The sequence below is a fragment of the Salmo salar genome, chromosome 03 (assembly GCF_965601325.2).
Source record: "Salmo salar chromosome 03, fSalSal1, whole genome shotgun sequence".
NCBI lineage: Eukaryota > Metazoa > Chordata > Actinopteri > Salmoniformes > Salmonidae > Salmo > Salmo salar.
The window spans coordinates 3,269,824-3,292,500 of NC_138293.1; the positions used below are offsets into that span (position 1 = coordinate 3,269,824).

The following is a 22,677-nucleotide window of genomic DNA, read 5'->3' on the forward strand; positions in this document are numbered from 1 at the left end:
TCCTAACCTGCTGCCCTCATTCTCCTAACCTGCTGCCCTCATTCTCCTAACCTGCTGGCGCTCATTCTCCTAACCGGCTGGCGCTCATTCTCCTAACCTGCTGGCGCTCATTCTCCTAACCTGCTGGCGCTCATTCTCCTAACCTGCTGGCCCTCATTCTCCTAACCTGCTGCGCTCATTCTCCTAACCTGCTGGCCCTCATTCTCCTAACCTGCTGCGCTCATTCTCCTAACCTGCTGCGCTCATTCTCCTAACCTGCTGCGCTCATTCTCCTAACCTGCTGGCGCTCATTCTCCTAACCTGCTGGCGCTCATTCTCCTAACCTGCTGCGCTCATTCTCCTAACCTGCTGCCCTCATTCTCCTAACCTGCTGCCCTCATTCTCCTAACCTGCTGCGCTCATTCTCCTAACCTGCTGCCCTCATTCTCCTAACCTGCTGCCCTCATTCTCCTAACCTGCTACGCTCATTCTCCTAACCTGCTGGCGCTCATTCTCCTAACCTGCTGCGTAAAGTCACTTCCGCTGTACTCCATCAAGTCCAAACCGGCAGGCCTTCCTGCAGAACAGTGTGGGTTCAGAGTAACGCAATATTCCAAAAGATGAGGCAGAGAGACGTGAGTCAAGTTAACCCTCTTCCCCCCCCTCGCGTTAAGGCCTGAGAGGAAGAAGGAGCCCCACAAGATGGCTGGAAAAACTACTCACCCGATCGCAGGTCAGACACTGTACTGAGCTGACAATGGTCCCATCAAACACGTCTGATATCACACTACGGTACTTCTTCTGGCTCTTTGTTGAGGAGAACGAGGACACTACAGAGAGAGAGAGTCAGAGAGAGAGAGTCAGAGAGAGAGAGTCAGAGAGAGAGAGTCAGAGAGAGAGAGTCAGAGAGAGAGAGTCAGAGAGTCAGAGAGAGAGAGTCAGTGAGTCAGAGAGAGAGTCAGAGAGTCAGAGAGTCAGTGAGTCAGAGAGAGAGTCAGAGAGAGAGTGAGAGAGTCAATGAGTCAGAGAGAGAGAGACAGAGAGACAGAGAGACAGAGAGAGAGTCAGAGAGAGAGAGAGTCAGAGAGTGAGTCAGTGAGTCAGAGAGAGAGTCAGTGAGTCAGAGAGAGAGTCAGAGAGAGAGTGAGAGAGTCAATGAGTCAGAGAGAGAGAGACAGAGAGACAGAGAGACAGAGAGACAGAGAGAGAGTCAGAGAGAGAGAGCAGAGCCAGAGAGTCAGAGAGAGAGAGAGAGAGAGAGACAGAGAGACAGAGAGAGAGTCTGGGTGAGTCAGAGAGTCAGAGAGTCAAGGTGTTGATTGAATTGCTCGATGATAGATCATCTTTTTATTTATTTGTACCCCTTTTTTCCCTGGTTTCCAATTGGCAGTTACAGTTTTGTCTCATCGCTGCAACTCCCGTACGGACTCAGGAGAGGCGAAGGTCGAGAGCCGTGCGTCCTCCGAAACACAACCCAACCAAGCCGCACTGCTTCTTAACACAATTCCCACTTAACCCAGAAGCCAGGCGCACCATTGTGTCGGAGGAAACACCGTACACCTGGCGACCGTGTCGGCGTGCACTGCGCCCGGCCCGCCACAGGAGTCGCTAGAGAGCGATGGGACAAGGACATCCCTGCCGGCCAAACCCTCCCCTAACCCGGACGACGCTGAGCCGGCTGCGACAGAGCCTGGACTCGAACCAAGAATCTCTAGTGGCACAGCTAGCCTTAAACCACTGCGCCAATAGAGAGGCCGTAGATAGATACTCTAGAGTGACTGTGTTCTGTATTGTTGCCTTTGTGTATTTTCATTTAGTGATGGCCTCACAAAAATACATTTTTCATATTGTACCTTTCTTATGGCTGGAGGACATTCCTGGCCAGACAGAGTTAGTCTTGGGGGGACTGGAGGACATCTTGGTGAGGCAGTGTCCCTCCATATGGACTGGACTCTGGGTCCGGGTGCTGCTGGACACGACCTGCAGCTCTGGGAACAGAGAGGTGCAGACTGTTAGTTACAGTTATATTTCAGTCATTCTAGCAGACGCTCTTTAATCCAGAACAATTTACAAATCAGAGCCTTTAACTTCAATAGGTAAAGTAATTACGAGCTAGTTCTACTACAGCAGTGTTAGAAGCTCCAAGCTTAGACCTGAAGACGTATGTTCACCTGCTATAAATACCATCAGGCTTTAAACCAATGGGCTACCACAGTCTGGAGTACTACAGACAGGAGACTTAGGCTGATGTGATGGTTTACGTGATTCATTCATTCACCCACTCACCAATTCACTCACTCACCCACCCACTCACCCACCCACTCACTCCATAATTCATCCCTTCATTAATTAATGAATTCCTCCATTCATTCATGGTGTACCCTCCAGCCACGCCACCCTCCAGCCACGCCACCCACCAGCCACGCCACCCACCAGCCATGCGGCTCTGTATCTGGACTTTGATTGTCCCCTGGCTGCTGACGATGGGCGTGGCCACCGCGGGAGCGGTATTCACGTCTTTATCCAGGTCTCCCGCTGACCCCGCGGCCCCTGACCCCCGGTAGAGGTCGTTGATCAGGTTCTTCTCTTTCTGCCACTCCCTATTGGTCTGGCCGAAGGAGTGGGAGGAGTCAGGCCCGTCGGGGATCAGCATCTCCGCCTCTTTAGACTCCTCCCTTGGCGGCGGCGCCGCCTGCCCGTCCCCGCTCCCACCCTGACCCTCTCTGTCCACCCGCTCGCACGACTCGCATGACTGAAAGTCGTTGTCCGACTGGCTGGGGCTGTCGTCGTCGGGGCCGTCGTCGTCCATGGCGATGGCGTGCGAGTGTTGGTCGTTGTCGAGGGGCTCGGCCAGAGGCTCCTTCAGCTCCTCGTGGAGCTGGTCCATCAGACAGCGCAGGAACTCCTGAGAGTCCTGAGGTAGATATAGATCACATACAGATAGAATATACTGTCATACATATACACACTGGACAAAACATTAGGAACACCTGCTCTTTCTTTCTTTCCATGACATGACTGACCAGGTGAAAGTTACGATCCCTTATTGGTGTCACTTCAAATCAAAATGTAGATGAAGGGGGGAAGAGACATGGTTAAAGAATGATTTTTAAGCCTTGAGACAATTGAGACATGGATTGTGTATGTGTGACCATTCAGAGGGTGAATGGGGCAAGACAAAATATTGAAGTGTCTTTGAACAGGGTATGGGTAGTAGGTGACAGGCGAACCAGTTTGAGTGTGTCAAGAATTGCAACACCGCTGTGTTTTTCACGCTCAAGAGCAACATATTACAATGATAGTTAGTCAACTGACAGTCCAGTACAACATTGGTGCCCAAAGACCCATAAAACACTGTACAACTCGATGAACCTTGAAACGAAAGGTGTAGGGCAGCCGACGACCTTATAGAGATCCACTTCTTTCAGCAAATAACAAGATAATGTGGTTGCAGTGGCCTTAAGGATAATGAAATAGTTATAATGATATAACTATATAGTTATGATAGTTAATGATATAGTTAATGATATAGTTATAATGATAGTTATATAGTTATATAGTTATGATATAGTTATGATGATATAGTTGTGATATAGTTATATAGTTATGATATAGTTATTATGATATAGTTATATAGTTATGATATAGTTATGATGATATAGTTATGATGATATAGTTATATAGTTATGATATAGTTATGATATAGTTATATAGTTATGATATAGTTATGATGATATAGTTATGATAGTTATGATATAGTTATGATATAGTTATTATGATATAGTTATGATGATATAGTTATGATAGTTATGATATAGTTATGATATAGTTATATAGTTATGATATAGTTATAATGATATAGTTATGATATAGTTATGATGATATAGTTATATAGTTATGATATAGTTATATAGTTATGATGATATAGTTATATAGTTATGATATAGTTATATAGTTATGATATAGTTATGATGATATAGTTATGATATAGTTATATAGTTATGATATAGTTATATAGTTAATAATATAGTTATATAGGTATAATGATATAGTTATAATGATATAGGTATATAGTTAATGATATAGGTATATAGTTATAATGATATAGTTATGATATAGTTATGATGATATAGTTATGATAGTTATATAGTTATGATATAGTTATGATGATATAGTTATGTGATATAGTTATATAGTTAGTGATATAGTTATGATGATATAGTTATGATATAGTAATGATGATATAGTTATGATATAGTTATATAGTTATGATATAGTTATGATGATATAGTTATGATATAGTAATGATGATATAGTTATATAGTTATGATGATATAGTTATAATGATATAATTATATAGTTATAATGATATAGGTATAATGATATAGTTATATAGTTATAATGATATAGTTATAATGATATAGTTATATAGTTATAATGATATAGTTATAATGATATAGTTATATAGTTATAATGATATAGTTATAATGATATAGTTATATAGTTAATAATATAGTTATATAGGTATAATGATAGTTATATAGATATAATGATATAGTTATAATGATATAGTTATATAGTTAATAATATAGTTATATAGGTATAATGATATAGTTATATAGTTATATAGGTATAATGATAGTTATATAGTTATAATGATATAGTTATATAGTTAATAATATAGTTATATAGGTATAATGATATAGTTATAATGATATAGGTATATAGTTAATGATATAGGTATATAGTTATAATGATATAGGTATAATGATATAGTTATATAGTTATAATGATATAGTTATATAGTTATAATGATATAGTTATAATGATATAGTTATAATGATATAGGTATAATGATATAGTTATAATGATATAGTTATAATGATATAGTTATAATGATATAGGTATAATGATATAGTGATATAGGTATAATGATATAGTTATAATGATATAGTTATGATATAGTTATAATGATATAGTTATGATATAGTTATAATGATATAGTTATGATATAGTTATGATATAGTTATATAGTTATAATAATATAGGTATATAGTTATAATGATATAGGTATAATGATATAGGTATAATGATATAATGATATAGTTATAATGATATAGTTATAATGATATAGTTATATAGTTAATAATATAGTTATATAGGTATAATGATAGTTATAGATATAATGATATAGATATAGTTATATAGTTAATAATATAGTTATATAGGTATAATGATATAGTTATAATGATATAGTTATATAGTTAATAATATAGTTATATAGGTATAATGATATAGTTATATAGTTATATAGGTATAATGATAGTTATATAGTTATAATGATATAGTTATATAGTTAATAATATAGTTATATAGGTATAATGATATAGTTATAATGATATAGGTATATAGTTAATGATATAGGTATATAGTTATAATGATATAGGTATAATGATATAGTTATATAGTTATAATGATATAGTTATATAGTTATAATGATATAATGATAGTTATAATGATATAGTTATAATGATATAGTTATAATGATATAGTTATAATGATATAGGTATAATGATATAGTGATATAGGTATAATGATATAGTTATGATATAGTTATAATGATATAGTTATGATATAGTTATGATATAGTTATAATAATATAGGTATATAGTTAATGATATAGGTATAATGATATAGGTATAATGATATAGGTATAATGATGTAGTTATATAGTTATAATGATATAGTTATATAGTTATAATGATATAGTTATATAGTTATAATGATATAGGTATATAGTTATAATGATATAGTTATAATGATATAGGTATGATATAGTTATGATATAGTTATGATATAGTTATGATATAGTTATGATATAGTTATGATATAGTTATGATAGTTATAATGATATAGTTAGTAATGATATAGTTATAATATAGTTATAATGATATAGTTATAATGATATAGGTATAATGATATAGTTATAATATAGTTATAATGATATAGTTATAATATAGTTATAATGATATAGTTATATAGTTATAATGATATAGGTATATAGTTATAATGATATAGGTATATAGTTATAATGATATAGGTATATAGTTATGATATAGGTATATAGTTATAATGATATAGGTATATAGTTATAATGATATAGGTATATAGTTATAATGATATAGGTATATAGTTATAATGATATAGGTATATAGTTATAATGATATAGGTATATAGTTATAATGATATAGGTATATAGTTATAATGATATAGGTATATAGTTATAATGATATAGGTATATAGGTATAATGATATAGGTATATAGTTATAATGATATAGGTATATAGGTATAATGATATAGGTATATAGGTATAATGATAGTTATATAGTTATAATGATATAGTTATATAGTTATAATGATATAGTTATATAGTTATAATGATATAGTTATATAGTTATATAGTTATAATGATATAGTTATAATGATATAATGATATAGTTATAATGATATAGGTATAATGATATAGTGATATAGGTATAATGATATAGTTATATAGGTATAATGATATAGTTATGATATAGTTATGATATAGTTATAATGATATAGTTATGATATAGTTATATAGTTATAATAATATAGGTAATAGGTAGGTATAATGATATAGGTATAATGATATAATGATATAGGTATAATGATATAGGTATAATGATATAGTGATATAGTTATATAGTTATAATGATATAGTTATATAGTTATAATGATATAGGTATATAGTTATAATGATATAGGTATATAGTTATAATGATATAGGTATATAGTTATAATAATATAGTTATATAGTTATAATGATATAGTTATATAGTTATAATGATATAGTTATATAGTTATGATATAGTTATAATGATAGTTATATAGTTATAATGATATAGTTATGATATAGTTATATAGTTATAATGATATAGTTATATAGTTATAATGATATAGTTATGATATAGTTATATAGTTATAATGATATAGTTATGATAGTTATATAGTTATGTAGTTATGATATAGTTATAATGATATAGTTATGATATAGTGATATAGTTATAATGATATAGTTTATATAGTTATAATGATATAGTTATATAGTTATAATGATATAGTGGTAGAGCATGGTGTTTGCAACGCCAGGGTTGTGGATTCGATTCCCACGGGGGACCAGTACGGGGAAAAAAATGTATGAAATGTATGCATTCACTACTGTAAGTCGCTCTGGATAAGAGCGTCCCCTAAATGACTAAAATGTAAAAAATGTTATAATGATATAGTTATAATGATATTTATATAGGTATAATGCTATAGGTATAATGACATAGTTATGATATAGGTATAATGATATAGTTATGATATAGGTATAATGCTATAGGTATAATGATATAGGTATGATATAGGTATAATGAAATAGGTATGATATAGGTATAATGATATAGGTATGATATAGGTATAATGCTATAGGTATAATGATATAGGTATAATGCTATAGGTATAATGAAATAGGTATGATATAGGTATAATGAAATAGGTATGATATAGGTATAATGAAATAGGTATAATGATATAGGTATGATATAGGTATAATGAAATAGTTATGATATAGGTATAATGAAATAGTTATGATATAGGTATAATGATATAGTTATGATATAGGTATAATGATATAGGTATGATATAGGTATAATGAAATACGTATGATATAGGTAGAATGAAATACGTGATATAGGTATAATGAAATACGTATGATATAGGTATAATGATAGTTCTATTAGGGATAATGATAGTTCTATAGGTATAATGATAGTTCTATAGTTATAATGATATAGTTATATGATATAGTTATATAGGTATAATGATAGTTATGATAGGTATAATGATATAGTTATATAGGTATATTGATATAGTTATAAAGGTATATTGGTATAGTTATATTGGTATAATGATATAGTTATAATGATATAGTTATATAGGTATAATGATATAGTTATGATATATACTGCTCAAAAAAATAAAGGGAACACTTAAATAACACATCCTAAATCTGAATGAAAGAAATAATCTTATTAAATACTTTTTTCTTTACATAGTTGAATGTGCTGACAACAAAATCACACAATCAATGGAAATCCAATTTATCAACCCATGGAGGTCTGGATTTGGAGTCACACTCAAAATTAAAGTGGAAAACCAGGCTGATCCAACTTTGATGTAATGTCCTTAAAACAAGTCAAAATGAGGCTCAGTAGTGTGTGTGGCCTCCACGTGCCTGTATGACCTCCCTACAATGCCTGGGCATGCTCCTGATGAGGTGGCGGATGGTTTCCTGAGGGATCTCCTCCCAGACCTGGACTAAAGCATCCGCCAACTCCTGGACAGTCTGTGGTGCAACGTGGTGTTGGTGGATGGAGCGAGACATGATGTCCCAGATGTGCTCAATTGGATTCAGGTCTGGGGAACGGGCGGGCCAGTCCATAGCATCAATGCCTTCCTCTTGCAGGAACTGCTGACACACTCCAGCTACATGAGGTCTAGCATTGTCTTGCATTAGGAGGAACCCAGGGCCAACCGCACCAGCATATGGTCTCACAAGGGGTCTGAGGATCTCATCTCGGTACCTAATGGCAGTCAGGCTACCTCTGGCGAGCACATGGAGGGCTGTGACTCCTTTATTGGGGGTGTCTTGCTAATTGCCTATAATTTCCACCTGTTGTCTATTCTATTTGCACAACAGCATGTGAAATGTATTGTCAATCAGTGTTGCTTCCTAAGTGGACAGTTTGATTTCACAGAAGTGTGATTGACTTGGAGTTACATTGTGTTGTTTAAGTGTTCCCTTTATTTTTTTGAGCAGTGTAGTTATATAGTTGTAAGTATATAGTTAATGATATAGATAATGATATAGTTATAATGATAGTTGTAAGTATATAGTTATAATGATAGTGATATAGTTATGTAGTTATGATATAGCTATAATGATAGTTATATAGCTATAATGATAGTTATATAGCTATAATGATAGTTATATAGCTATAATGATAGTTATATAGCTATAATGATAGTTATATAGCTATAATGATACAGTTATATAGCTATAATGATGTATAATGACAGTTATACAGGTATAATGATATAGTTATAATGATAGTTATATAGTTATATAGCTATAATGATACTTATATAGCTATAATGATACAGTTATATAGTTGTATCATTATAAGTGTATCATTATAATTGTAAGTATATAGTTATATATATATATACATATTTTTTATTTTTATTTTTTATTTTTTATTTAACCTTTATTTAACCAGGAAGGGCTCATTGAGATTTAAAATCTATTTTTCAAGAGCGTCCTGGCCAAGATAGGCAGCACCAAGTCATTACAAAAATGAACGTCAACAGTGAAGAGGCAGAGTTGTAAAGAAAAAGCCATATCTCAGACTGGTTAATAAAAATAACAGATTAAGGTGGGCAAAAGAACACAGACACTGGACAGAGGAACTCTGCCTAGAAGGTCAGCATCCCGGAGTCGCCTCCTCACTGTTGATACTGGACAGAGGAACTCTGCCTAGAAGGGCAGCATCCCGGAGTCGCCTCTTCACTGTTGACGTTGAGACTGGTGTTTTGCGGGTACTATTTAATGAAGCTGCCAGTTGAAGACTTGTGAAGCGTCTATATTCCATTACCGTACTTCGAAGCATGTCAAACGCTGATTAAAATCAATTTTTATGCGATTTTTTTTCTAATATTCCGACCGGGAGTCGTTGTTTTCGTTCAAAGACTGATAATCTAAAATGGACTCTTCACGTGCACGCCAGTCTCATTGTTCTCAGATCGACCACTTACCAAATGCGCTACTGTTTTTCAGCCATGGGCTGCAAAGTCATCATTCAACGTTCTGGCGCCTTCTGAGAGCCTTAGAAAATGTCACGTTACAGCAGAGATCCTTTGTTTTGGATAGAGATGACAAAGAAGGCCAAGAAATGGTCAGACAGGGTACTTCCTGTACAGAATCTTCTCAGGTTTTGGCCTGCCATTTGAGTAGTATGCACTATTCTGTGAAGGGAGTAGTACACAGCGTTGTACGAGATCGACCCCCTGTATATAGCCTCGCTACTGTTATTTTATTGTTGCTCTTTTTATTTTTTAACTTTAGTTTATTTAGTAAATATTTTTCTTAACTGCGTTGTTGGTTAAGGGCTTGTAAGTAAGGATTTCACGGTAACGTCTACACCTGTTGTATCCGGCGCATGTGTCAAATACAATTTGAACATCCTCTCTCTCTCTCTCAGGAGCCTGGAAGTTCCTTCCTCCATTCATCTGGATGATAATTCCCAGCCTGCCTTACAGAGCAGTGTGACAAAATTAATATTCCCTGACTAAAACTGCAAAACAAACAGTGAACTAACACACACTCAACCATAGAATGGTGTCAACCTAAAGAGAAACGGACTGTTAATCAGTTCATGCTTGTGATGGTGGCTGAGGAAAGACAGAGACGTAAAGGACTTATTCTTCAGTTTACTGGTTCAGTAACAGCCCTAGAGGAGGCCATCTGCCAGCCTGGGAATATTATCTTTCATACAAAACACCCGTTTTACATATTATAAATCATATATTATCACAATGAGAAGACACCTACCTGTTGTGAGTATCCTCTGAACATGGGGTTAACAGCCTTGATCCCCTGGAACAGACTGGTAGGGACGACATAGGATGGCCTGAAACACCACAGGAAGAAAAGGTTAGGACTGTGTGAAACACCACAGAACAAGAATAGCTTACATTTGCTTTTATTACAAACCCATTGAGACCAGGGTCTCATTTCCAACAGTTCAAGCAATGTGAAAAACTATTTTGCATTTCTATTTATTAAGTATGCCAATTAGTTCCTGCCAAGGCAGCAGCTACTCTTCCTGGGGTTTATTATGGATCCCCATTAGTTCCTGCCAAGGCAGCAGCTACTCTTCCTGGGGTTTATTATGGATCCCCATTAGTTCCTGCCAAGGCAGCAGCTACTCTTCCTGGGGTTTATTATGGATCCCCGTTAGTTCCTGCCAAGGCAGCAGCTACTCTTCCTGGGGTTTATTATGGATCCCCATTAGTTCCTGCCAAGGCAGCGGCTACTCTTCCTGGGGTTTATTATGGATCCCCATTAGTTCCTGCCAAGGCAGCAGCTACTCTTCCTGGGGTTTATTATGGATCCCCATTAGTTCCTGCCAAGGCAGCAGCTACTCTTCCTGGGGTTTATTATGGATCCCCATTAGTTCCTGCCAAGGCAGCAGCTACTCTTCCTGGGGTTTATTATGGATCCCCATTAGTTCCTGCCCAGGCAGCAGCTACTCTTCCTGGGGTTTATTATGGATCCCCATTAGTTCCTGTTCCATAAGGTGTATTTTTATCCGGGTTTTTTTTTAATCTAATTTTACTGCTGCATCAGTTACCTGATGTGGAATAGAGTTCCATGTAGTCATGGCTCTATGTAGTACTGTGCTCCTCCCATAGTCTGTTCTGGACTTGGGGACTGTGAAGAGACCTCTGGTGGCATGTCTTGTGGGGTATGGATGGGTGTCTGAGCTGTGTGCCAGTAGTTTAAACAGACAGCTCAGTGTATTCAACATGTCAATACTTCTTACAAAAACAAGTAGCGATGAAGTCAATATCTCCTCTACTTTGAGCCAGGAGAGATATACGTGTATATTGTAATTATCCTAAGTCCTTCTTTGTGGCACCTGACCACACGACTGAACAGTAGTCCAGGTGTGACAGAACTAGGGCCTGTAGGACCTGCCTTGTTGATAGTGTTGTTAAGAAGGTAGAAACTAGGGCCTGTAGGACCTGCCTTGTTGATAGTGTTGTTAAGAAGGTAGAAACTAGGGCCTGTAGGACCTGCCTTGTTGATAGTGCTGTTAAGAAGGTAGAAACTAGGGCCTGTAGGACCTGCCTTGTTGATAGTGTTGTTAAGAAGGTAGAAACTAGGGCCTGTAGGACCTGCCTTGTTAATAGTGTTGTTAAGAAGGTAGAAACTAGGGCCTGCCTTGTTGATAGTGCTGTTAAGAAGGTAGAAACTAGGGCCTGTAGGACCTGCCTTGTTGATAGTGTTGTTAAGAAGGTAGAAACTAGGGCCTGTAGGACCTGCCTTGTTGATAGTGTTGTTAAGAAGGTAGAAACTAGGGCCTGTAGGACCTGCCTTGTTGATAGTGTTGTTAAGAAGGTAGAAACTAGGGCCTGTAGGACCTGCCTTGTTGATAGTGTTGTTAAGAAGGCAGAGCAGCGCCTTTATTATGGACAGACCTCTCCACCATCTTAGTTACTGTTGAATCAAGGACGATCACTACAAAATGACAGTTCCAACATTTCAAATAAATTATGTTCCATTCAAAAGGGCAACTAATATTTACAAATCAATCAAAACAAGCGCACTTTAATATTTTTTTTTTTTTAAATCAGAGTCCTAAATTCACATTCTGGGACCAAATAATCAAGTTTTAAAAAGACCTGTAGATCATTCCAGGATCGCCCTCATTTCTGAGGCTGCAGACCCTAACATCTTATAAACTGTCAGGATAATACAGCACCCTAGCAAGTAAATACGTGTGTGTGTGTGTGTGTGTGGACTAAAGTGAGAGAATGAGATGTGTACCTGTTCTTGTGCCAGAGGTCTGACACCAGTTTCTGGTAGCTCTTACTCAGAGCAGGCTTCTTGTCTGTCCTCACCAGACCTCCACACTCCACAAAGAACTGGGTTAGAGGAGGACTGGAGAGAGAGAAGAACTGGGTTAGAGGAGGACTGGAGAGAGAGAAGAACTGGGTTAGAGGAGGACTGGAGAGAGAGAAGAACTGGGTTAGAGGAGGACTGGAGAGAGAAAGGAGAGAGAGAGAGGTCATACACCTGACTACATGCAGATAGAGGGGAGAGAACGAGTGAGAGACTGAGAAAGAGAGATTGTCCTCGCACCACATTCTGTAATATATTATATTGTATTTAACGGACAACTCTTATGCGTCTTAACCTGTTCATGATCAATGTAACACTGAGAAAGGGATCTAGTAATGTAACACTGAGAAAGGGATCTAGTAATGAAACACTGAGAAAGGGATCTAGTAATGTAACACTGAGAAAGGGATCTAGTAATGTAACACTGAGAAAGGGATCTAGTAATGTAACACTGAGAAAGGGATCTAGTAATGTAACACTGAGAAAGGGATCTAGTAATGTAACACTGAGAAAGGGATCTAGTAATGAAACACTGAGAAAGGGATCTAGTAATGTAACACTGAGAAAGGGATCTAGTAATGAAACACTGAGAAAGGGATCTAGTAATGTAACACTGAGAAAGGGATCTAGTAATGAAACACTGAGAAAGGGATCTAGTAATGTAACACTGAGAAAGGGATCTAGTAATGTAACACTGAGAAAGGGATCTAGTAATGTAACACTGAGAAAGGGATCTAGTAATGTAACACTGAGAAAGGGATCTAGTAATGTAACACTGAGAAAGGGATCTAGTAATGTAACACTGAGAAAGGGATCTAGTAATGAAACACTGAGAAAGGGATCTAGTAATGAAACACTGAGAAAGGGATCTAGTAATGAAACACTGAGAAAGGGATCTAGTAATGAAACACTGAGAAAGGGATCTAGTAATGAAACACTGAGAAAGGGATCTAGTAATGTAACACTGAGAAAGGGATCTAGTAATGTAACACTGAGAAAGGGATCTAGTAATGTAACACTGAGAAAGGGATCTAGTAATGTAACACTGAGAAAGGGATCTAGTAATGTAACACTGAGAAAGGGATCTAGTAATGTAACACTGAGAAAGGGATCTAGTAATGTAACACTGAGAAAGGGATCTAGTAATGAAACACTGAGAAAGGGATCTAGTAATGTAACACTGAGAAAGGGATCTAGTAATGAAACACTGAGAAAGGGATCTAGTAATGTAACACTGAGAAAGGGATCTAGTAATGTAACACTGAGAAAGGGATCTAGTAATGAAACACTGAGAAAGGGATCTAGTAATGAAACACTGAGAAAGGGATCTAGTAATGTAACACTGAGAAATTACCTTGTTTTTGAAAGAAAAGCGCATTTTTTGTCCATTAAAATAACATCAAATTGATCAGAAATACAGTGTAGATATTGTTAATGTTGTAAATGACTATTGTAGCTGGAAACGTCTGATTTTTAATGGAATATCTACATAGGCATACAGAGGCCCATTATCAGCAACCATCACTCCTGTGTTCCAATGGCACGTTGTGTTAGCTAATCCAAGTTTATCATTTTAAAAAGTCTAATTGATCATTAGAAAACCCTTTTGCAATTATCTTAGCACAGCTGAAAACTGTTGTACTAATTAAAGAAGCAATAAAACTGGCCTTCTTTAGACTAGCTGAGTATCTGGAGCTTCAGCATTTGTGGGTTTGATTACAGGCTCAAAATGTCCAGAAACAAATAACTTTCTTCTGAAACTTGTCAGTCTATTCTTGTTCTGAGAAATGAAGGCTATTCCATGTGAGAAATTGCCAAGAAACTTTAGGTCTGGTACAACGCTGTGTACGTCAACAGTGAAGAGGCGACTCCGGGATGCTGGCCTTCTAGGCAGAGTTCCTCTGTCCAGTATCAACAGTGAAGAGGCGACTCCGGGATGCTGCCCTTCTAGGCAGAGTTCCTCAGTCCAGTATCTGTGTTCTTTTGTCCATCTTAATATTTTATTTTTATTGGCCAGTCTGAGATCTGGCTTTTTCTTTACAGCCAAAACACAACATATTTGTTTGGCAGCAAAAACACTAAATATAACAGCCAATAGATTTGATGCCATTACGGCCATCATTGAAAGTAACTAAATAGTTTACAGTAAACAGTTTATTCCGTTATTGCTGGGATTCGTTAAGCAACTGGCTTCTGTTCAAGTTTTGGGGCTTCATCAGGACAGGGGTCGGGTTGCTTCTAGCCCTGATTAGAAGCACCTGCTGCTCGTCTGTTGTTCGGTAACCCTGATTAGAAGCACCTGCTGCTCGTCTGTTGTTACGGTAACCCTGATTAGAAGCACCTGCTGCTCGTCTGTTGTTACGGTAACCCTGATTAGAAGCACCTGCTGCTCGTCTGTTGTTACGGTAACCCTGATTAGAAGCACCTGCTGCTCGTCTGTAGTTCTTTATAAATGCTGTTTTGAATTAAAGTAAATTGTACCTACACTCTGAAGGCTGGTAAAGCCCGATACGTCTGTGTACACGATCCCTGATGCAGTAAAACACTGAATAATGAAGTGACCTTTATGTAACATTCCATGAGTGTGAACCCATTCCACCTCTTTCTTTGTCTCTCCCTCTCCATTTAATGGGCAGGAGGGCCTCTAACCTGGACCTCGAACCAGGTCTCACCAGTTAGAGAGGGCTGGGGTCAGGGTGAAAGGTCAGATATGGGTTTGGTATAGGTTCTCACCAGTTAGAGAGGGCTGGGGTCAGGGTGAAAGGTCAGATATGGGTTTGGTATAGGTTCTCACCAGTTAGAGAGGGCTGGGGTCAGGGTGAAAGGTCAGATATGGGTTTGGTATAGGTTCTCACCAGTTAGAGAGGGCTGGGGTCAGGGTGAAAGGTCAGATATGGGTTTGGTATAGGTTCTCACCAGTTAGAGAGGGCTGGGGTCAGGGTGAAAGGTCAGATATGGGTTTGGTATAGGTTCTCACCAGTTAGAGAGGGCTGGGGTCAGGGTGAAAGGTCAGATATGGGTTTGGTATAGGTTCTCACCAGTTAGAGAGGGCTGGGGTCAGGGTGAAAGGTCAGATATGGGTTTGGTATAGGTTCTCACCAGTTAGAGAGGGCTGGGGTCAGGGTGAAAGGTTAGATATGGGTTTGGTATAGGGTCTCACCAGTTAGAGAGGGCTGGGGTCAGGGTGAAAGGTCAGATATGGGTTTGGTATAGGTTCTCACCAGTTAGAGAGGGCTGGGGTCAGGGTGAAAGGTCAGATATGGGTTTGGTATAGGTTCTCACCAGTTAGAGAGGGCTGGGGTCAGGGTGAAAGGTCAGATATGGGTTTGGTATAGGTTCTCACCAGTTAGAGAGGGCTGGGGTCAGGGTGAAAGGTCAGATATGGGTTTGGTATAGGTTCTCACCAGTTAGAGAGGGCTGGGGTCAGGGTGAAAGGTCAGATATGGGTTTGGTATAGGTTCTCACCAGTTAGAGAGGGCTGGGGTCAGGGTGAAAGGTCAGATATGGGTTTGGTATAGGTTCTCACCAGTTAGAGAGGGCTGGGGTCAGGGTGAAAGGTCAGATATGGGTTTGGTATAGGTTCTCACCAGTTAGAGAGGGCTGGGGTCAGGGTGAAAGGTCAGATATGGGTTTGGTATAGGTTCTCACCAGTTAGAGAGGGCCTGCAGGGCTGCGTTCATAAAGCAGGTGTTTCCTATGTTCTTCAGTCCCGTCAGACCTGGTGGAGAGAGACACACACATCTATCCTGACACACACACATCTATCCTGACACACACACACACACACACACACACCTATCCTGACACACACACCTATCCTGACACACACACACACACACACACCTATCCTGACACACACACCTATCCTGACCACACACCACACACACAACCTATCCTGACACACAAACACCTATCCTGACACACACACACACACACACACACACCTATCCTGACACACAAACACCTATCTATCCTGAATGCCACCCGTCACCTTGACAGCTACTAGCCCCGATTCATTATAGTCAATGTTCAACTAGTAGGAGTTTGATTTGGCAGTAGGTGGAGGAGATCAGCTGAGAGACTTGGGAACGATGGTCCAGAGGCGCTCAGTCAGTTTAACAGTGATCCTGTATTTTAAGCTCTGGTCAGAAATGTGCTTCTATACCTGCATTGCTTGCTGTTTTTTGATTTTTTTTAGGCTGGGTATCTATACATCAGCTGATGTAAAAAAGGGCTTTATAAATAAATGTGATTGATTGATTGAAATAAAGATGCTGCTGGACAGTTTAATGAAAACGCTTTAAAGCTGCACTATGCAGATATCGCCCCGCCTTTTCCTGGTTGTTAAAATTCTAATAGTTTAAACTAATTTCAGTTTATGTGACAAAAAAAACAAAAAACAAGTATAGTGTAAAGAATCATTGTATCATCTAAACCGTTGAGAAATACATTTTCCAGAATCAAAAATTTTGTATTTTTAGCTGTTTGAAGCTGGTGTAAAAAAAAAAAGATACCGATAAGACTCGAAAATGAAACTTAAGAAAGGGAAGCGTAGAAATAGCACACACAGAACAGATCTACCGCTTCTTAGACTTGCTTTCAATGAGAACGACAGATCTATAACACACATTTCTATGTGAATTTGGTCAGGGTCGCCTAAAAATGGACATATTGCAGCTTTAAATAATTTTTTTTTTTTTTAAAAGGTAAAAATCCAGGCATGTCACATTGCGTAAACACAGGGCCCCTAACACGCCCCTAAACACGCCCCCTAACACGCCCCTAACACGCTCTACGGATAATAATACTACCTCTGGGGCGAAGCTCTTCCTCCTCCTCAGTCTCCATGCCCAGGTCTTCACAGCCACCAGTAGGGGGCAGTCTCAGAGAGGTGGAGCGGCCCAGCACCCTGCTACCCTCCTGGGGGACAGAAGACCCAATTAGAACCATAAGCGTCTAAACACAGTGACCTATCAGCAGCGCGAGGAGACGACAGCGGAACCAACTGCTTCGACAGCTTTTTACATAAAGACAGAAAACAACGTTACATAACTGAATGATTGTGGACTTTAAAACATGGTCTCAAAGTGATGTGAAATAATCATTAACCATATGATTGAATCTGTACAGTGTTCATGTTCTACGTTGATTTGGTCGGGGGGGGGGGGGGGGGGGGGGGTTGTGGCTTCAGCTATAGACAACGGGTTTTTATAATGAGGGAACTTAATTAGTGATTCAGTCATTAATTAGTCAACCAAGCAATCAAGGTATCAGTCAATCTATCAATCAATTCAGGTATCAATCAGTTATCAAATAAACCTCGGTATCAATCTTTCTAGGTATCAATCTTTCTAGGTATGAATCTTTCTAGGTATCAATCTTTCTAGGTATCAATCTTTCTAGGTATCAATCTTTCTAGGTATCAATCTTTCTAGGTATCAATCTTTCTAGGTATCAATCTTTCTAGGTATCAATCTTTCTAGGTATCAATCTTTCTAGGTAACAATCTTTCTAGGTAACAATCACTCAATGAATTCAGGGATCAATCAACCAATAAATAAAATTGACCAACCAACCAGCATACCAGCATACCAGCATACCAACCAATCAGCATACCAACCAATCAGCATACCAACCAACCAACCAACGCATACCAGCATACCAACCAACCAGCATACCAACCAACCAACCAGCATACCAACCAACCAACCAGCATACCAACCAACCAGCATACCAACCAATCAGCATACCAACCAACCAGCATACCAACCAACCAGCATACCAACAACCAACCAGCATACCAACCAACCAACCAGCATACCAACCAACCAACCAGCATACCAACCAACCAACCAGCATACCAACCAACCAGCATACCAACCAACCAGCATACCAACCAACCAGCATACCAACCAACCAGCATACCAACCAACCAGCATACCAACCAACCAACCAACCAGCATACCAACCAATCAGCATACCAACCAATCAGCATACCAACCAATCAGCATACCAACCAATCAGCATACCAACCAACCAGCATACCAACCAACCAGCATACCAACCAACCAGCATACCAACCAACCAACCAATCAGCATACCAACCAACCAACCAACCAATCAGCATACCAACCAACCAACCAACCAACCAACCAACGTTGGTTTCAGAGCGTAACATTACCTGTGTGTTGTTGGTGAGAGGTGATGTGAGGGTCTTGGTGCTGGGGACAGGGCAGTGATGGCCCAGGTGATGCTCCAGGAACACCTCTTTCCCACAGGCATAACACCACACCCTCAGAGTGGTCAGGTTCACTGTCAGGTTGTGGCCCGTCTCCTGTTATAGAGGGGTTAGAAACATGTTCATGTTTCTAGATGTTTATAAAGGTGTAATAAAATGTATAAAGGTGGTATAAGCAAAAAAACAAATACAGTGTATTATTGTTGTTGACGACAGACAGACAGGACAGAGACAGACAGGACAGACAGGACAGACAGGTACATTATTCATGTGTCTGCATTAGTGTTGGTAGAGAGGGGCTAGGATGACAACACCCACCCTTAAGGAGCAGAGAATAGACAGAGAATCTGTCAGGACTGAACGGGATGAGTGACTTAACTGCCTTGTTCAGGGGCAGAACGACAGGTTTTTACCTCGTCAGCTCAGGGATTTGATCTAGCAACCTTTCGGTTACTGGCCCAACGCTCTAACCGCTAGGCTACCTACCACCCCTGGAGGAGGTTTTGGGGTTTTTCCTCACTGGTTACTTGGACCTATCAGGATTGGGAGAAGAAGGCGGTGCTTAAACTTCTTCGCCAGGAGTGCCTAACGTGTGTGACAACACGGATCGGGGAGGGGCTTTGGCTTCTGCGAGGGTTAGAGACTATCCTTCTGCGAGGGTTAGAGACTATCCTTCTGCGAGGGTTAGAGACTATCCTTCTGCGAGGGTTAGAGACTATCCTTCTGCGAGGGTTAGAGACTATCCTTCTGCGAGGGTAGAGACTATCCTTCTGCGAGGGTAGAGACTATCCTTCTGCGAGGGTAGAGACTATCCTTCTGCGAGGGTAGAGACTATCCTTCTGCGAGGGTAGAGACTATCCTTCTGTGAGGGTAGAGACTATCCTTCTGTGAGGTTAGAGACTATCCTTCTGCGAGGTTAGAGACTAGACAGGAAATCCTTCTGTGAGGGTAGAGACTATCCTTCTGTGAGGGTAGAGACTAGACAGGAAATCCTTCTGTGAGGATAGAGACTATCCTTCTGTGAGGGTAGAGACTAGACAGAAAATCCTTCTGTGAGGGTAGAGACTAGACCTGAAAATCCTTCTGCGAGGTTAGAGACTAGACAGGAAGTCCTTCTGCGAGGTTAGAGACTAGACAGGAAATCCTCATTTCTAACACGTCTGCTGAGCGTGAAAAACCCAGCAGTGTTGCAGTTCTTGACACAAACCAGTGCAACTGCCACGTACTACCATAACCCCTTCAAAAAGTTCTAAAATATTTTGTCTTGCCCATTCACCCTCTGAATGAAACACATACACAATCGATGTCTCAAGGATTAAAAATCCTAATGTTTATAATGTTTTGTACACTCATGTGATGCAATAGGAACTGGGACTCTCGTCTCCCTCCAACATCACCTTTCACCTCTCTAGGAACTGGGACTCTCGTCTCCCTCCAACCTCACCTTTCACCTCTCTAGGAACTGGGACTCTCGTCTCCTCCAACATCACCTTTCACCTCTCTAGGAACTGGGACTCTCGTCTCCCTCCAACATCACCTTTCACCTCTCTAGGAACTGGGACTCTCGTCCCCCTCAACATCACCTTTCACCTCTCTAGGAACTGGGACTCTCGTCTCCCTCCAACATCACCTTTCACCTCTCTAGGAACTGGGACTCTCGTCTCCCTCCAACATCACCTTTCACCTCTCTAGGAACTGGGACTCTCGTCTCCTCCAACATCACCTTTCACCTCTCTAGGAACTGGGACTCTCGTCTCCTCCAACATCACCTTTCACCTCTCTAGGAACTGGGACTCTCGTCTCCTCCAACATCACCTTTCACCTCTCTAGGAACTGGGACTCTCGTCTCCTCCAACATCACCTTTCACCTCTCTAGGAACTGGGACTCTCGTCTCCTCCACATCACCTTTCACCTCTCTAGGAACTGGGACTCTCGTCTCCTCCAACATCACCTTTCACCTCTCTAGGAACTGGGACTCTCGTCTCCTCCAACATCACCTTTCACCTCTCTAGGAACTGGGACTCTCGTCTCCTCCAACATCACCTTTCACCTCTCTAGGAACTGGGACTCTCGTCTCCCTCCAACATCACCTTTCACCTCTCTAGGACTGGGACTCTCGTCCCCTCAACATCACCTTCACCTCTCTAGGAACTGGGACTCTCGTCTCCCTCCAACATCACCTTTCACCTCTCTAGGAACTGGGACTCTCGTCTCCTCCAACATCACCTTTCACCTCTCTAGGAACTGGGACTCTCGTCTCCCTCCAACATCACCTTTCACCTCTCTAGGAACTGGGACTCTCGTCTCCCTCCAACATCACCTTTCACCTCTCTAGGAACTGGGACTCTCGTCTCCTCCAACATCACCTTTCACCTCTCTAGGAACTGGGACTCTCGTCTCCCTCCAACATCACCTTTCACCTCTCTAGGAACTGGGACTCTCGTCTCCTCCAACATCACCTTTCACCTCTCTAGGAACTGGGACTCTCGTCTCCTCCAACATCACCTTTCACCTCTCTAGGAACTGGGACTCTCGTCTCCTCCAACATCACCTTTCACCTCTCTAGGAACTGGGACTCTCGTCTCCTCCAACATCACCTTTCACCTCTCTAGGAACTGGGACTCTCGTCCCCTCCAACATCACCTTTCACCTCTCTAGGAACTGGGACTCTCGTCTCCCTCCAACATCACCTTTCACCTCTCTAGGAACTGGGACTCTCGTCCCCCTCAACATCACCTTTCACCTCTCTAGGAACTGGGACTCTCGTCTCCCTCCAACATCACCTTTCACCTCTCTAGGAACTGGGACTCTCGTCTCCCTCCAACATCACCTTTCACCTCTCTAGGAACTGGGCCCGCCCCCCCCCCACCCTCTGGCGGGCCTCGTCCCTCCAACATCACCTTTCACCTCTCTAGGAACTGGGACTCTCGTCTCCTCCAACATCACCTTTCACCTCTCTAGGAACTGGGACTCTCGTCTCCTCCAACATCACCTTTCACCTCTCTAGGAACTGGGACTCTCGTCTCCTCCAACATCACCTTTCACCTCTCTAGGAACTGGGACTCTCGTCTCCTCCAACATCACCTTTCACCTCTCTAGGAACTGGGACTCTCGTCTCCCTCCAACATCACCTTTCACCTCTCTAGGAACTGGGACTCTCGTCTCCCTCCAACATCACCTTTCACCTCTCTAGGAACTGGGACTCTCGTCTCCCTCCAACATCACCTTTCACCTCTCTAGGAACTGGGACTCTCGTCTCCCTCCAACATCACCTTTCACCTCTCTAGGAACTGGGACTCTCGTCTCCCTCCAACATCACCTTTCACCTCTCTAGGAACTGGGACTCTCGTCTCCCTCCAACATCACCTTTCACCTCTCTAGGAACTGGGACTCTCGTCTCCCTCCAACATCACCTTTCACCTCTCTAGGAACTGGGACTCTCGTCTCCCTCCAACATCACCTTTCACCTCTCTAGGAACTGGGACTCTCGTCTCCCTCCAACATCACCTTTCACCTCTCTAGGAACTGGGACTCTCGTCTCCTCCAACATCACCTTTCACCTCTCTAGGAACTGGGACTCTCGTCTCCTCCAACATCACCTTTCACCTCTCTAGGAACTGGGACTCTCGTCTCCTCCAACATCACCTTTCACCTCTCTAGGAACTGGGACTCTCGTCTCCCTCCAACATCACCTTTCACCTCTC

At 40.3% G+C, this 22,677-nt stretch overlaps 1 protein-coding gene across 1 annotated transcript in view; it reads right to left on the reverse strand.

Annotated features, from left to right (window-relative positions):
- Nucleotides 1–22,677, reverse strand: part of LOC106596347 (ubiquitin carboxyl-terminal hydrolase 33) — a 59,666-nt gene that overhangs the window by 24,271 nt on the left and 12,718 nt on the right. Inside the window, exons 5-12 of the mRNA XM_082973180.1 lie at nucleotides 18,916–19,068; nucleotides 17,546–17,654; nucleotides 16,383–16,452; nucleotides 12,660–12,773; nucleotides 10,659–10,737; nucleotides 2,413–2,893; nucleotides 1,833–1,967; nucleotides 703–809 (exon numbers count right to left, since the gene is read on the reverse strand). Of these exons, the coding sequence (XP_082829306.1) occupies nucleotides 703–809; nucleotides 1,833–1,967; nucleotides 2,413–2,893; nucleotides 10,659–10,737; nucleotides 12,660–12,773; nucleotides 16,383–16,452; nucleotides 17,546–17,654; nucleotides 18,916–19,068 (1,248 nt within the window). The remainder of the gene's footprint in view (nucleotides 1–702; nucleotides 810–1,832; nucleotides 1,968–2,412; nucleotides 2,894–10,658; nucleotides 10,738–12,659; nucleotides 12,774–16,382; nucleotides 16,453–17,545; nucleotides 17,655–18,915; nucleotides 19,069–22,677) is intronic.